Source organism: Opisthocomus hoazin, chromosome 15, assembly GCF_030867145.1.
Source record: "Opisthocomus hoazin isolate bOpiHoa1 chromosome 15, bOpiHoa1.hap1, whole genome shotgun sequence".
NCBI classification, from domain to species: domain Eukaryota; kingdom Metazoa; phylum Chordata; class Aves; order Opisthocomiformes; family Opisthocomidae; genus Opisthocomus; species Opisthocomus hoazin.
This window is the reverse complement of record NC_134428.1, coordinates 8,569,951-8,582,384: the sequence shown is the minus strand read 5'-3', so window position 1 is coordinate 8,582,384 and position 12,434 is coordinate 8,569,951. Positions and strand designations below refer to the sequence as shown.

The following is a 12,434-nucleotide window of genomic DNA, read 5'->3' as shown; positions in this document are numbered from 1 at the left end:
GCCAGAAATGTTGTCTCTCTTCTTTTCCAATGCAATTGCAACCGTAATTAGGAGGTAAATGCAGGCAGGTTATGATAAACCATCTGGTTTAGTCTTAAGAACCTGAGCAAACTATCCGTTGTATTTTCACCTGCTCTACCGTTTATGTATTTTTGAGTAACAAGAATTATCAATTGTGATTAAACATAGCTCTCCTGGATCTCCCTGTTCAGCCTTCAACTGAAGTTGTTATGGGTTTTGGACACAGCTCTGCAGCTGCAGCTCAGCACCTTCCATTCAGGTTTTATGATCAGTCGCGACGTGGTAACAGCGATCCTACAGTGCAACGCTCTGTTTTTGCATCTGTTGACAAAGTTCCAGGTAAGATTAGCATCCATTATCAAACAATTTTTGCTTTGTGATTTGTGTGTGCAAAAGCTGAACTGTAACTCGTCGAAGCGATGAAAAACTTCCTGTGATATGTTTCTGAACACACAACTCCAGGATGAGGCTTATGGAAAAATTTACTCCCAGAGAAACAAGTAGTACCTGGGTGTGTGTTCCAGGTACATTGTGAGCACACATCCACGGCAGTTTCTCCAAATACGCTGGAAGTGTCTTAATACTTTGCCTTCCTTTACAAATTGAGTTAGTTGAAATCATGTTTCGCATACTAAGTATGCAACACATCTGTCAGTTGTGCCTAGTTGCTCCTTTAACTTGGTTATGATAATTTTCTTGCCAGTTTGTAAAAATGTCTAGGACACTGTGCCCTGCTTAGTTTACCTTACAGCTAGCGAGACAGAAAAGGACCACAGCTACTGCTAGAACATTAGCTTGGAGTTGGGATTAAAGGAGTGATTCTGAATCAACGAGCTCTTTGCTCTTTCTCTATTTCACAAATTCGCTTCTCTGCAGAGGATTTTTTTCCAGATGGTGAACTTTTCTCCTGGATTGAGTGATTTTAAAGTTGAATCTCATGCCGTTTGAAAGTACTCAATTTTGCTGTATTATACAAAAAGTTGCAATCTTGTGACCACTAGCTGCCAATCGTTTCACAAGACCTAGCATTTCTCTTTAAGTGTTATTCAGGGATCCAAAATTCAAATGCCCTATTTAGAAAGCAGATGTTCTGCTGTCTTAGGACCAAATTGGAGCTCAGTTTGCCTGAGTCCTGAGTCTGGAGAACAGAAATTATAAAAGCATTTATACTGTCAGTCAGGTTTTTCAACAGTCAAGTGTATGCTGTGTGATGGGAATGTGTTTCCTCATTTGACGTGATTTCCATGGAAAAGGTGTGGTTGGAAAGATGCCACTGTTACTGTTTCAGAATGAGCGTTCTCTGAGAAGAGTGTGCTTGTGTTCCCAACAAGTGACTTCACCTACTAATTCTTTTTTTTTTGGGGGGGGGTGAGGAGGTGGGGTGGGTAGTGGGAGGTATGGGAGGTGGTGCAACATGGTAGTTTGTTCAAACAACCCCATGCTTACTTCGAATTCCAGGAAATGAGACTTCCACTGTAAGCACATGCAAATCCAGAGCAAAAAGTGTTTTGAAGCTTTTATTTGATACCAAGTATGAGAAACCAGGCACAGAACATCAAGTTTTTCAAATGTTGCGGTTTTTAAATGCATTTTATAATAGCCAGTAATATAAGAAAACTGGATTAATCCATTGGATTACAAAATAAATATCGAATGGCTTTTCCTTCTCCCCTTAACTACTGAATGAATGAGGTTTCCTAGTTCTCAGTGATTTTCGGCTGTTTGTGTTTATCCCTTAATCGGACTTAGGGTGAGTTTTTACTTTAAGAGAAAGATCTCGTACCTTTTTAACAAATTATTGAACAAGTTGTCCCTAAATTACTAGCTTCCTGTATTCATTTCTTAATGCTACAACTTTAAGTGGTGTTTAAGAGGTATGCAAAGCTCAGATAGTCTGGGAGAAGCCCAGTAATAGACAACTGTTAATTTGGCTGTACTGGTAAGAAACAAGTTATGCTTTCCTTTGGTGATGGTGCTTTTTGTTGATTTAAAGGAGAGCTATGTTTTTGGCAACGTTTTGAGAAGATTAATCACTTTTTTTTCCGTAGGACCATGTTAGCTGTCAGTGCTGTACATCCAGTGTGGGTTTTAAGAAATTGATAGTGATAGAAATGTTTTCATCCCTCCTGCAAATTGCCCTCTATGAAGAATTCTGGTACAACTGTTGAATCAATTCCCCAATTCCGCTTCTCAATGAATTCAGGATTTTCAAGAACAGTCTGTTTTTTTTCAGTCAGTCTGGTCTGGTTCCATTTCTGTCCTAGTGCATACAGAAAGCTCTACATATTTCACTAGAGAGCATGGAGTTAGTCCTTACTGTAGTCAAACTGTACTTCACTTTGTTTTATTGTTTCATGGTCCAAAGTTAAAATCTGTTTTGAAAGCACTTGATATCTGGGGGGACGAGGGTCAGGGTTGTTGTAGTTTAAAAGCAGATTTTGTGCGAGACAGGTGAAAGGTGCCAGGAATGCAACAGACCATGCTTCAGAACATCCCTGTTAACGCTCTTTGTAAAAGGTATGGGTGACGCAGATGAAGTGAGATGACGCAGTCAGGCCAGATGACTGGCCTGAGAAACTGGGCAGTGCTTATCAGAGAAGAACAGAAGCGAAAGCCTTCACTTGATCAATTTTATTGTCATGAAGTCATGACCATGGATCTACTTCAAGGTCTGGTTTAGGTTAATGGCCTTTGCCTGAGTGTTAGAGCATTTTAGGGATAGTTTAATTGGCTGGACTGTTTACGATCTTATATATTAGCTGTGTATTCATACGATGCTTTTGAAGCACTCTTTATGTAAATAATTACATTGGTTTTGAAGAAACAAACAGATTTGGTGGCTGTCCTGTGAACATAGGTCTTAATATTGAAAGTAAGTAAATAATCATTTCCTCTCCAAGTAAACTCAAATATTAGTTTCAAATACCAGCTGTATACCGAGATTTATATGCTCAGTGTGTCTTTAGGGAAATCTTAGCAATTTCCTGCAAAATGTACATCTAAATAATTTGAACAGGTGTGGTCAGTTTCGTACTGAGAAAATCTGTTTTGGAAAGCAAAATGAATATGTAGATCCTCGTACTATTTTCTCCATTGTTAATACCTTAGTATATGATGATAAGATATGGGGGGGGAAGTTGGGAGAAAACTTCTTGTTAGTATTAGCCATTGCAAGCAAAGTATAGTGATCTTAATTTTAAAATCTGAACGAGAAAAATGGTCTTATACAGCTTTGTAACCCTTTAAATGAAAAAGAAAATGTCAGTGAGAATTCTGTATGAAGTCTGCACCAGTTCCTGGGAATAGGAAGACAATGCCAGAGAACTGTTTCAGCAGTGTTTGAGATTGTTCAGATTTACGTGAAGAAAATTTACTAGAGTTTTGCTGAGTATTATTCAATCTAAGAGCATATTATACACTGCAAAAAATAATGTGCCTCTCTCTAGCAGGTCACCACAGCTGGACATAAAGTCATAGATTTTAAATTTTTTTTAATGAATAATATGAATGCATTCTTGAAATATGTATAAGCTTTTGCATTTAATTGCCTCTCCATCCACAGCCAAAAAACAGATCCTTTTGCTCAAGGTATCAATGAGGGGCTTGGCATTCACAGCTGATGAGTACCTGCACTTGTTACTGATTTTTATGAGGTTAGATTGCTCAGCACATTTGAGTGCCATAGACAAGTTATTTTGGAACTGTACTGTGGGACTCTGATCAACCCTTTCGTGTTCATCATCAACCACAGCTACCTCGGGAACATCAGCCTGGGATAGTTTACTGAAGTAGTATGAAGTTACTTCCAGGGTGACATGTATGAAGTGTCCTGTGCTTCGTAATTCTAGGATACAGTTGCTTTTATAGCCCATAAGTATATTTAAACTATTTTTTGATTCCTTTGTTCTGTGCAAGAATAATGGAGGACAACTGCTAACGCAGTTTATCACCTCAGTTTGTTTTTTCTAATTAATATTCTTTGACTTTTCCAAGTTTGATGTTCAGTTATGGCTGCTGCTTTTAAAGACCAAACTCTGCTGCCTATTTTTATACCTAGTTATATTGCCTTATACTAAGCTTCCTGTCAGCATCAGTATGACATAGAACTAAATCATTGCTGTGCAGAGGTATTCAAGCAGAATTGCCTAATTAAGGTAGTTTGACAGCATGAAGATTGCACAAGGTAAAATTAACTTGATTTATGTAATACAAGTACTGCTTGTCTGCATGAAATCAAAGATGCCATTGAAACTGAGTTAAATATGCAGGACTGCTAGTTAGATTTCCTTATTTTTTAAGAAGAAACAGATTTGAAAACAATGTTTGACTGTTACCATTTGGGGAGTTTACTATTTACGAGGATTTTTTTCAGTAAAAAAACAGTGCTTCAAATTAGCACATTCTGAGACTGAGACTTCTCAAGTCTTGTGTTTTACGGCTGATGTTGCTTTAGCTCTCTCCATGCCAGTTGAACTACAGTAACTATTCTAAATTCTTTCAACTTATAGAAGGGACTTCTCTGGTTGATGGAAGAAATTGTGGCATACTGTAATATGAGAGTTCCTTTGTGCGTTAAAGGACAGTCAAAATAAACGTCATCTCAACAAAGTATTGCTCATAAGAGGATGTGCTGGCAAGGCGTGAAGAGTATCAGCATGGCAAAGAATGAAGTCCCCTGATCACTAGACTTGAAGCTAGTCTGGGTATACGAAATTGATAAGAACTGTGAATAAAGCTACAGTCATCATGTTGGCATTGCATGGCGAATGTGCAGACTAGAAATGGCAGCTAATCCAGTTTTAATGCTGGTTGAAGTTGCAGCAGCGACTGGCAGCAGAGCTCTAAGTGACCTGGTTGTTCTGCATGTGTTTTTTCTTGGCAGGAAAAACATTTTTTGCATTAAAACAGTTGTTCCTTGGTTTTATGAGGTTGTAATGGAGTTTCTCAAATGTAAACAATCTCTACAAGTTAAAATTTTTTAAGAAGTGCATCAGGTTTTCTGAGGCAGAATGGCAGTTTGCAAAGATGCAAAATAACTAGTGAAAGAAATAATTTTCAGGCTTGTAAGGGTTTTTTCATTCATACTTGCAAAAAAGCTCAAGTTCAGCGTGACCTAGATTTGACTAGGTACCAAGAGGTAGAAAGGCATGAGAATTTCTTATGAGATAACTATACTTAGAAGAAGTTGGAATACAAAAAAAAAAGACATTGAGATAATGAAGATACAGTTTACAATGAGAAAACAGTTTCTGCTTTCTTGGCCAAGGTTTTATTTCTACTTCTTAGGAGCATTTTTTTTTTTTTTTTTTAGGAGACCTCATAGTTCAGGCCATCTTTCACATGACATCATTTGTAAGACAGTAAGAAGATTTTCTCTGATGTAGGAGAAAGATTTGCATTAATTGTTTAAGAAAAAGTTCCTTTAGAGAAAAGCTAAGAAGCTATTTCAGGTTTTGGCTTGGAATTTTGCTGCTGTTATGTAAAACATGGCAGAAGGCTAACTGTTGATACGTATTTTATGAAAGACCAACATCCTTATGAAACATTGTGATTATGGCAATAAAATCTTCTCCAAGGAACTGGGAAGGTGCATCTTTACGTTAACACCTTACTGAGTCTTAAATAGAAAGTTATGTTGAAGCAGAATCATGACTACTGGAAAGGAAATATTTGTGTTTGTAACTAACCTCTGTCACACCTCCAGTCATGAAGTAGTAACAAAGCCACTTCTAGAACCTTCTGTGTGTTGTTTCGCTTCCCCTCGCCAGGATTAGTTCTTCTCGCCTTTTCTTTGCAGGTATTTCCTGAAGGAGTTTCCTGATTAGGGTATTTGTCCTTGGTCAGTAGTTTCCCAGTTACAGTACTTTGAATGATGTAGACTTACCTTTCCCTCCTGTCTACATTACCTTCCTGCAGCATGCTTAAAATCCTTCCTCCGCAGCTGAATTGAGAGAGAAAATACGTTGAGATCATTTGCAAGCAAATGCTTCATCGTGAGAACACAAATCCATGAGCGCTATCCTGCAGAGCTTTTAGGCAGGCCAAGCTTGCTGGATCAGACCAGCTTTTCCTAGGACAGTAACAGTAGACCTTGTTTACTTTTTTTACTATTTTGGTGAGGTTGGAAGATGTCTCCTTCCTTGAAGTCCAGACCTGTTGTGGATATAGAATGCCTTGGATGGTTACAACTTTTTCCAGCACTGAGAGGGAAACAAAATATATTGATGTAAGTAGTTCTATACCAAAGGCTTTAGTAACTGGGCCAAAACCAAGATTCATTCACTTTAACAGGTGGCTTTGCCTCACTTCTGTGGTCACAAGTCCTTTGATTATTCCTTGTTTCCCATCCTAACTGGCATTTAAAAATATGAAGTATGTATGCGAAACCTAATGCACATTTGCTATATCAAGAACTATATGTATCAGAGGCCGTGAGTGCTGGGGAAGTCTTTCACGTTTGAGGTGGTTTAGTTTGTGGTTAACTTTTTGCAGACTATCAGGCGTCACTTTGTGTAAACTCAATTTAACTTGTCTAAATGATTGTAGAAGATCAATCAGTTTGGTTTCTGAAATAAAATACATGGATTTATTTATATTTGTGGAATAATTAGCTGCTTACCAAACCATTTTGTTTTTAACTAAAATAGATGTCTCCTACAATGGTGATTATTTATTTCTTTCAACTGGTGCTCATCTTGGACATAATGAATTGTAACTTGAAATAAGAGAAAAGCTTGGTAAAAGTGGCCTTCACCAAGCTAAAACTATGATGCCAGTACTGCAGCAATTCAGATAGCATTGTGTTTCTGCAAGTGGCGTTTATCAGCAGTCTGGATGAGAGGATCAAATGCTCCCTCAGTCAGTTTGCAGATGACACCAAGTTGGGTAGGAGTGTTGATCTGCTCGAGGGTAGGAAGGCTCTGCAGAGGGATCTGGACAGGCTGGAGCGATGGGCCAAGGCCAACTGTATGAGGTTCAACAAGGCCAACTGCCGGGTCCTGCACTTGAGTCACACCAACCCCATGCAACGCTCCAGGCCTGGGGAGGAGTGGCTGGAGAGCTGCCCAGCAGAAAAGGCCCCGGGGGTGCTGGTCAACAGCCGGCTGAACAGGAGCCAGCAGTGTGCCCAGGTGGCCAAGAAGGCCAACAGCATCCTGGCTTGGATCAGGAATGGTGTGGCCAGCAGGAGTAGGGAGGTGACTGTGCCCCTGTGCTTGGCACTGGTGAGGCCACACCTCAAGTGCTGTGTTCAGTGTTGGGCCCCTCACTACAAGAAGGACACTGAGGGGCTGGAGCGTGTCCACAGAAGGGCAGCGAGGCTGGGGAGGGGTCTGGAGCACAAGCCTTGTGAAGAGCAGCTGATGGAGGTGGGGCTGTTTAGTCTGGAGAAGAGGAGGGTGAGGGGAGACCTTATTGCTCTCTACAGCTCCGTGAAAGGAGGTTGTACTGAGGTGGGGCTTGGTCTCTGCTCCCAAGTAACAGGCAATGGAACGAGAGGCAGTGGCTCCAAGTCAGGGGAGCTTTAGATTGGAGATTAAGGAAAAATTTCTTCACAGAAAGGGCTGTAAAGCACTGGAAGCGGCTGCCCAGGGAAGTGGTGGAGCCACCATCCCTGGAGGTATTTAAAACACGTACAGGTGTGGTGCTTAGGGATGTGGTTTAGTGGTGAACTTGGCAGCACTTGGTTAACGGTTGAACTCGGTGATCTTAAAGGTCTTTTCCAACCTAATCGATTCTATGATTCGACGACCTCGTTCTCAGGTTATTCGGTTCTGAAATGTTGGGTTTGAGAAACCAGGGATTTGAATTCCTTCTTTGTGCTCCTTTTCCAAATTGCATACTTCCAATAGATTTCCCCACGCTGCAGGTCCTCAATACTTTCTGTAACTGCATCTTGAAAGAGAAAGCGCATAGGGTGGTTGTTTGTGAGGAGGGAAGGAACACAAATGAAGATTTTTTTTTTTTTTTTTAATTTTTTTTTTCTTAAAGCTTGTCAAAGACTGAAGCAGCGGGTTGCAGGGGAAGTAGAAAGGAGTGAGTGCAGGTTTATGTTAGGAAGGAAGAGGGGTGCTACAGTGTACAGAATTTGAGGAAATACGAGACTGAAAGTCAGAAGAAGACTTACTTAAGAAGTGCTGTTAGACACTGCGTAGGCCTTCACAGCCTTCAGACTGGAAAAAGTTTGACTTGTGAGAAGGTGGATGAAATCCAGTGCCGGCATTAGATTTGGTTGATTAAAATTTTGTGAAGTTATCTCTGCAATAAAAAATGTAGTGCAGGCCTTCTATCCAAGAGGTTTTTTTGTTCACTTTTGACTTAACCGTTTTCTTCATCACTTTAAGGTCTGTGACCCATGAACTTGTTGAATGTATCAAAAATGAAGAGTTTTGACATGTTTTGACTGTTTGTGCAAGCTCTAAGTTTTAAATTGTTTTGAATCCCTGAACCTCTACTTGCTTATTCGTTGATCACTATTTGTAGCATGTTTTCAGTAAGATGCATTCAGATTTTCAGGTTTCCGAAATGAGTGTGGGAGAGGGTGCATCCTCTGGGTCACTACACAGAATGAGCACCACTTAGATGCAGTAGTTGCTCTTACCCTGTCCCAGTTTGTGCATGTAGGTTAACTCTTTCAAGCTAGTTATTAACTCATAAGCTTTGTTGTCCTGTTTTGCAGGCTTTGCTGTAGCCCAGTGTATAAACCAGCACCACCCATCACCACTCTCCTCACCGTCACCTTCCAGTGGCAGCGGCAGTACGGGGCGCTGTGATTCAGTGACTGCAAGCTCAACATCCACTCCTTCTGCTGCACAGAGCCCATCAGGTATTAAGTCACGATTTTCAACCCAGGTACTAAGGGATATAGAGTAGTTTATTGTAAAATTAAGTTACTATGTTACTAGATTAAATACAGCATGTCTTTAGATCACTTGATCATTCAACTAAACCGGTTGAAATAATTTATGGTGCAGATTTTAATGATCTCTTCAGGTTTCTGGAACACTAATAAAGACTTGGCATCTTTTAGCAGTGATTTTAAGTACTGGTGAAATAATGTCCTGGTTGTCTGACTTGTCTCCCAGCACATACAGTCCAAAATGTTGTTGTTTATTAAACTGAAGTATTGCTTTGTGTAAATTTGTAATGTAAACTATTAGCCTTTCACCACAGTGGATAAGTTGATCTTCACACTAAGCATCTTTTTTGAACTGGGTGACATTTGCTTTTGTGTGTTTATCTGATACTTATGTTCGTATTTGGCCCATTGTTAAAAATTAAGTATTGGAAAATAGTTATTTAGAATGCTAATACTGTAAATCTCTCTGGCTGAGCACCACCACGTCTGAGGAGGCTGTTTCACTGGTGCAGAGGCCGCTGCCATGGAAATAGACTGATAGTATAACTTTCACAAATGTAGCTACCATGTGTTTGTCAGTATATTTGGTGAGTATGTTTATACTGGGACTTCTTGTTGCATTAGAACATCTTCATTTATCCCTTTTTTTTTTTGTGTAGCATTTGTAGAGAATCTTGTAATGGTGTTTGTTCGGAGTGCAAATTATATGTGAGGTAAAGCCTCAAGCTGGAGACTAAACACCAAGTAAATCTTGAAGGGTGCATTCTGAAATGCATTCATGATAGAACTGACCTGTTCTGCCTCAGGTTGGTTATAAAATAATAGAGGTAACTTGATTCTCAAGACCTTTTCAAACAGCCACCTCATTTTAACAGTCACTTCCGATGTTGATCACTCCTTGAAAGGGTTGTTCTGGTTCCCCCTTCCATGACATACCATTTTGCCTTTATTTGGAAGCCTCATGTAGGTCTAAACTTTTTTGCAGTCTTACAGGAAATGCTGCAATCTTTGTTGGGCATTTAGTGTTTTGTAGGGTTTGCAGAACAGTGTAAGGAGATCAGTGTTCGTTGTATGTCCAAAGGGACTATCCCTGCAAGAGATAGTGCTGGAGAGGGTAAGCAAAGGCTGCTGATGAAGTTCATGAACAACATGTAAAACATTACAGCACCCAGACTCCAGATTAAAAAGCAGCTATTACTGTGAGAGACTAACATACAGTGAAATATTCCTTCAGTACGTACAATTCCAAAATAAAATTTGGAATGTTTTTGTATGAGCAATCTATTCGCAACTTTGGAAGGACCTCATTTTATTTTCTCTGTTGGTAAGTGGTTACTGTTATCTAGTCTCTTGATGACCTAGATAATGTGTGGTGATTACACAGAGACGTGGTATCATTTGTCAAAAGTCTCAGTATGGATTAGCACTACAAGAAAGCGTTTGTTTGACTACATGTTTCTCCTTAGCAGTGTAAAGAGGCTCATCTGCGATGTCCTTTGCTGTATTTGAATCCTCTGTGATCAGGAAGTGGAATGCAACTACAAGTACTTGGCAATAATGGCTAAGAGAAAACTGTGGTAAAGGAAATGAAAATAAAAAAATCTGAATTATTTTTGTTGCTGTAAGCAACATGCTAGTTCATAGAAATATCAAGCAAGACTATACTACATGTTTCAAAGTGAGGTCTTTCCAGTGCATGTAAGCTCATTTCTGTGAAAAACTGAGTAGATCCAGAATACATAATACTCACCTAGCATAAAAAGATAGTGCCTTATTGTAGAATGATCATGGGCTGTAGTTAACAAAATTTAAATCTGCTTACGCAGTATATTGTCATTTGTATAACACAAAACCCTGTTTATTTTTCCTGCAATTTAAAAAGCCTGGTGATAGGAGGCAGCTCATTGGTTTAAAATAAAAAATAATAAAAAAAAAAAAATCCAAAAATATCTAAAAAACCCCAAACAAACTCCTCCCTTCCCCCAAAAAAAACCAAAACTAAAGAACAGAGGAAAGGTTCTATCTAAATGCCTGGTTTCAGTCTACGTTTTCCAGTTAGGTTGCATGAACTGTCCACACTTCCTATCACCTTCACTGTGGCTTAACCATGAATTATGTTCAGAAGGCCACGCATCAGGCAGAAACAGTCTTTGGGTGGTTTTTGGGGTTTTGCACAGGGTCTAGGCACACTGGTGTAGATGCTGTAGCAGGTCTAGTGAGGATACAGTTCAGTGCCCTGCCGCCATGAGCATGGTGACCTTCAGCAAAGTGAGGAAGTGAACATGGGATCTGCGCCAACCGCTGCAGTCGCACGTCGGCAGCTTGCATGAGCCTGCTGCAGGGTGACGTCCGAGCTCAACTCCTGGAATTTGCTCTTCTAACTCTACTCAGAGAGCAGTAACAAAGAGGAGGACAGTGACTGTGTGTGCATGAGCAGGTAATTCAGTGCAATAGTGCAATAAACAGCTGGCGCTGACGTGCATGCATCTGATCTGCATGTGGCTGAGGGATTTTGTTGAGGACGGTATTTACTCTGACCTTTAGGACCAGGCATCCCTGCCGTGTATGTGATTGTCTGAAGGACCAATTGGTAGTCCAGACATATGTTGCTGTTAATATTTGAAGTGTATTTGCTGTATGGTTGCAGCATGTCTTCTAGTTTGGTTTCCTTGTGAAAGAATCACATTAATGCACGCAAACCGTTCCTAAAATCAGACTGAAGCGGTAAGTGTGCATCATTTTTCAAAGCTGTTCTGTTGGTCTGAACCAAACCGCCAATGTAGTTACAACCAATAATGAACAAGTACTGTTTTAAATAGTTATAGTGGAGTGGCTGACAGTGTCTCGAGGTCCTTGGTATAGACTAGAGAGGATTCTGAAATCCCTGGAGCTGGGTCTTTGAGAGGTGTGGGTGTGGGGAGGGTTTTCTGCAGCCTGGGGAGCTGCTTTGACACTTTTTGCTCATCTTCAGTGTCAGATCAATAGTATTGTCTGTTCCTGGGAACAATGTTTCTGCATTAACTGCTTTGACCAGTTTACTGCAAGTTGATGATGAATGTTCTCACTTTTATAGTATTTGTACGTAATGTGATCGTCTATACTGGCAGCTGTTGCCAGGAGCATGACCCTGGAAGAGATTATCTGTTTGGTGTGCCCAGACAGCTGTTCTGTAGGATTCTGCAGGAACAGAAGTAGACCGCAGAGTAACTAACAAGTGGCTGATGAACAGCAAGCCGTTACCAAGATCTGTTCTATGCCCCAAGGCAGTACTTGACTGCTGCCACCATCTGTCACATCTGAATCTCCCTGCTTGTTTCCCATTCCATTTTCAACACGCTCATGTGAGCACGCATCCGTGTTCTCTGTCCCTCCCTCCTTCCCTGCTCCCCTGTTTGTTTTGGCAACTGCTCAGGGTGTTGACCATGAAGAATGTGCTAGATTGCCCAGGAATGTCAGTGAAGAAGGCCAGAAAAGATAAAGGGGAGATGTGTATGTGGACTTTAAGAAAACCACCTCAGCTGCCTGCCTTAAGAGCAACAGCTTAAACCACGACAGC

The 12,434-nt window shown here is 40.4% G+C and overlaps 1 protein-coding gene across 8 annotated transcripts in view; it reads left to right on the top strand.

Annotated features, from left to right (window-relative positions):
- CLEC16A (C-type lectin domain containing 16A) overlaps window positions 1-12,434 on the top strand; it is a 116,938-nt gene that overhangs the window by 59,996 nt on the left and 44,508 nt on the right. For 4 of the 8 annotated variants that reach the window (XM_075436109.1, XM_075436107.1, XM_075436106.1 and 1 more), the window contains exons 21-22: window positions 190-360; window positions 8,699-8,845. In XM_075436109.1, the coding sequence (XP_075292224.1) occupies window positions 190-360; window positions 8,699-8,845 (318 nt within the window). Of the gene's footprint in view, window positions 1-189; window positions 361-8,698; window positions 8,846-10,344; window positions 11,760-12,434 lie in introns of those variants that run through there. The other 4 variants (XR_012765557.1, XR_012765556.1, XM_075436112.1 and 1 more) reach the window with 3 other exon arrangements.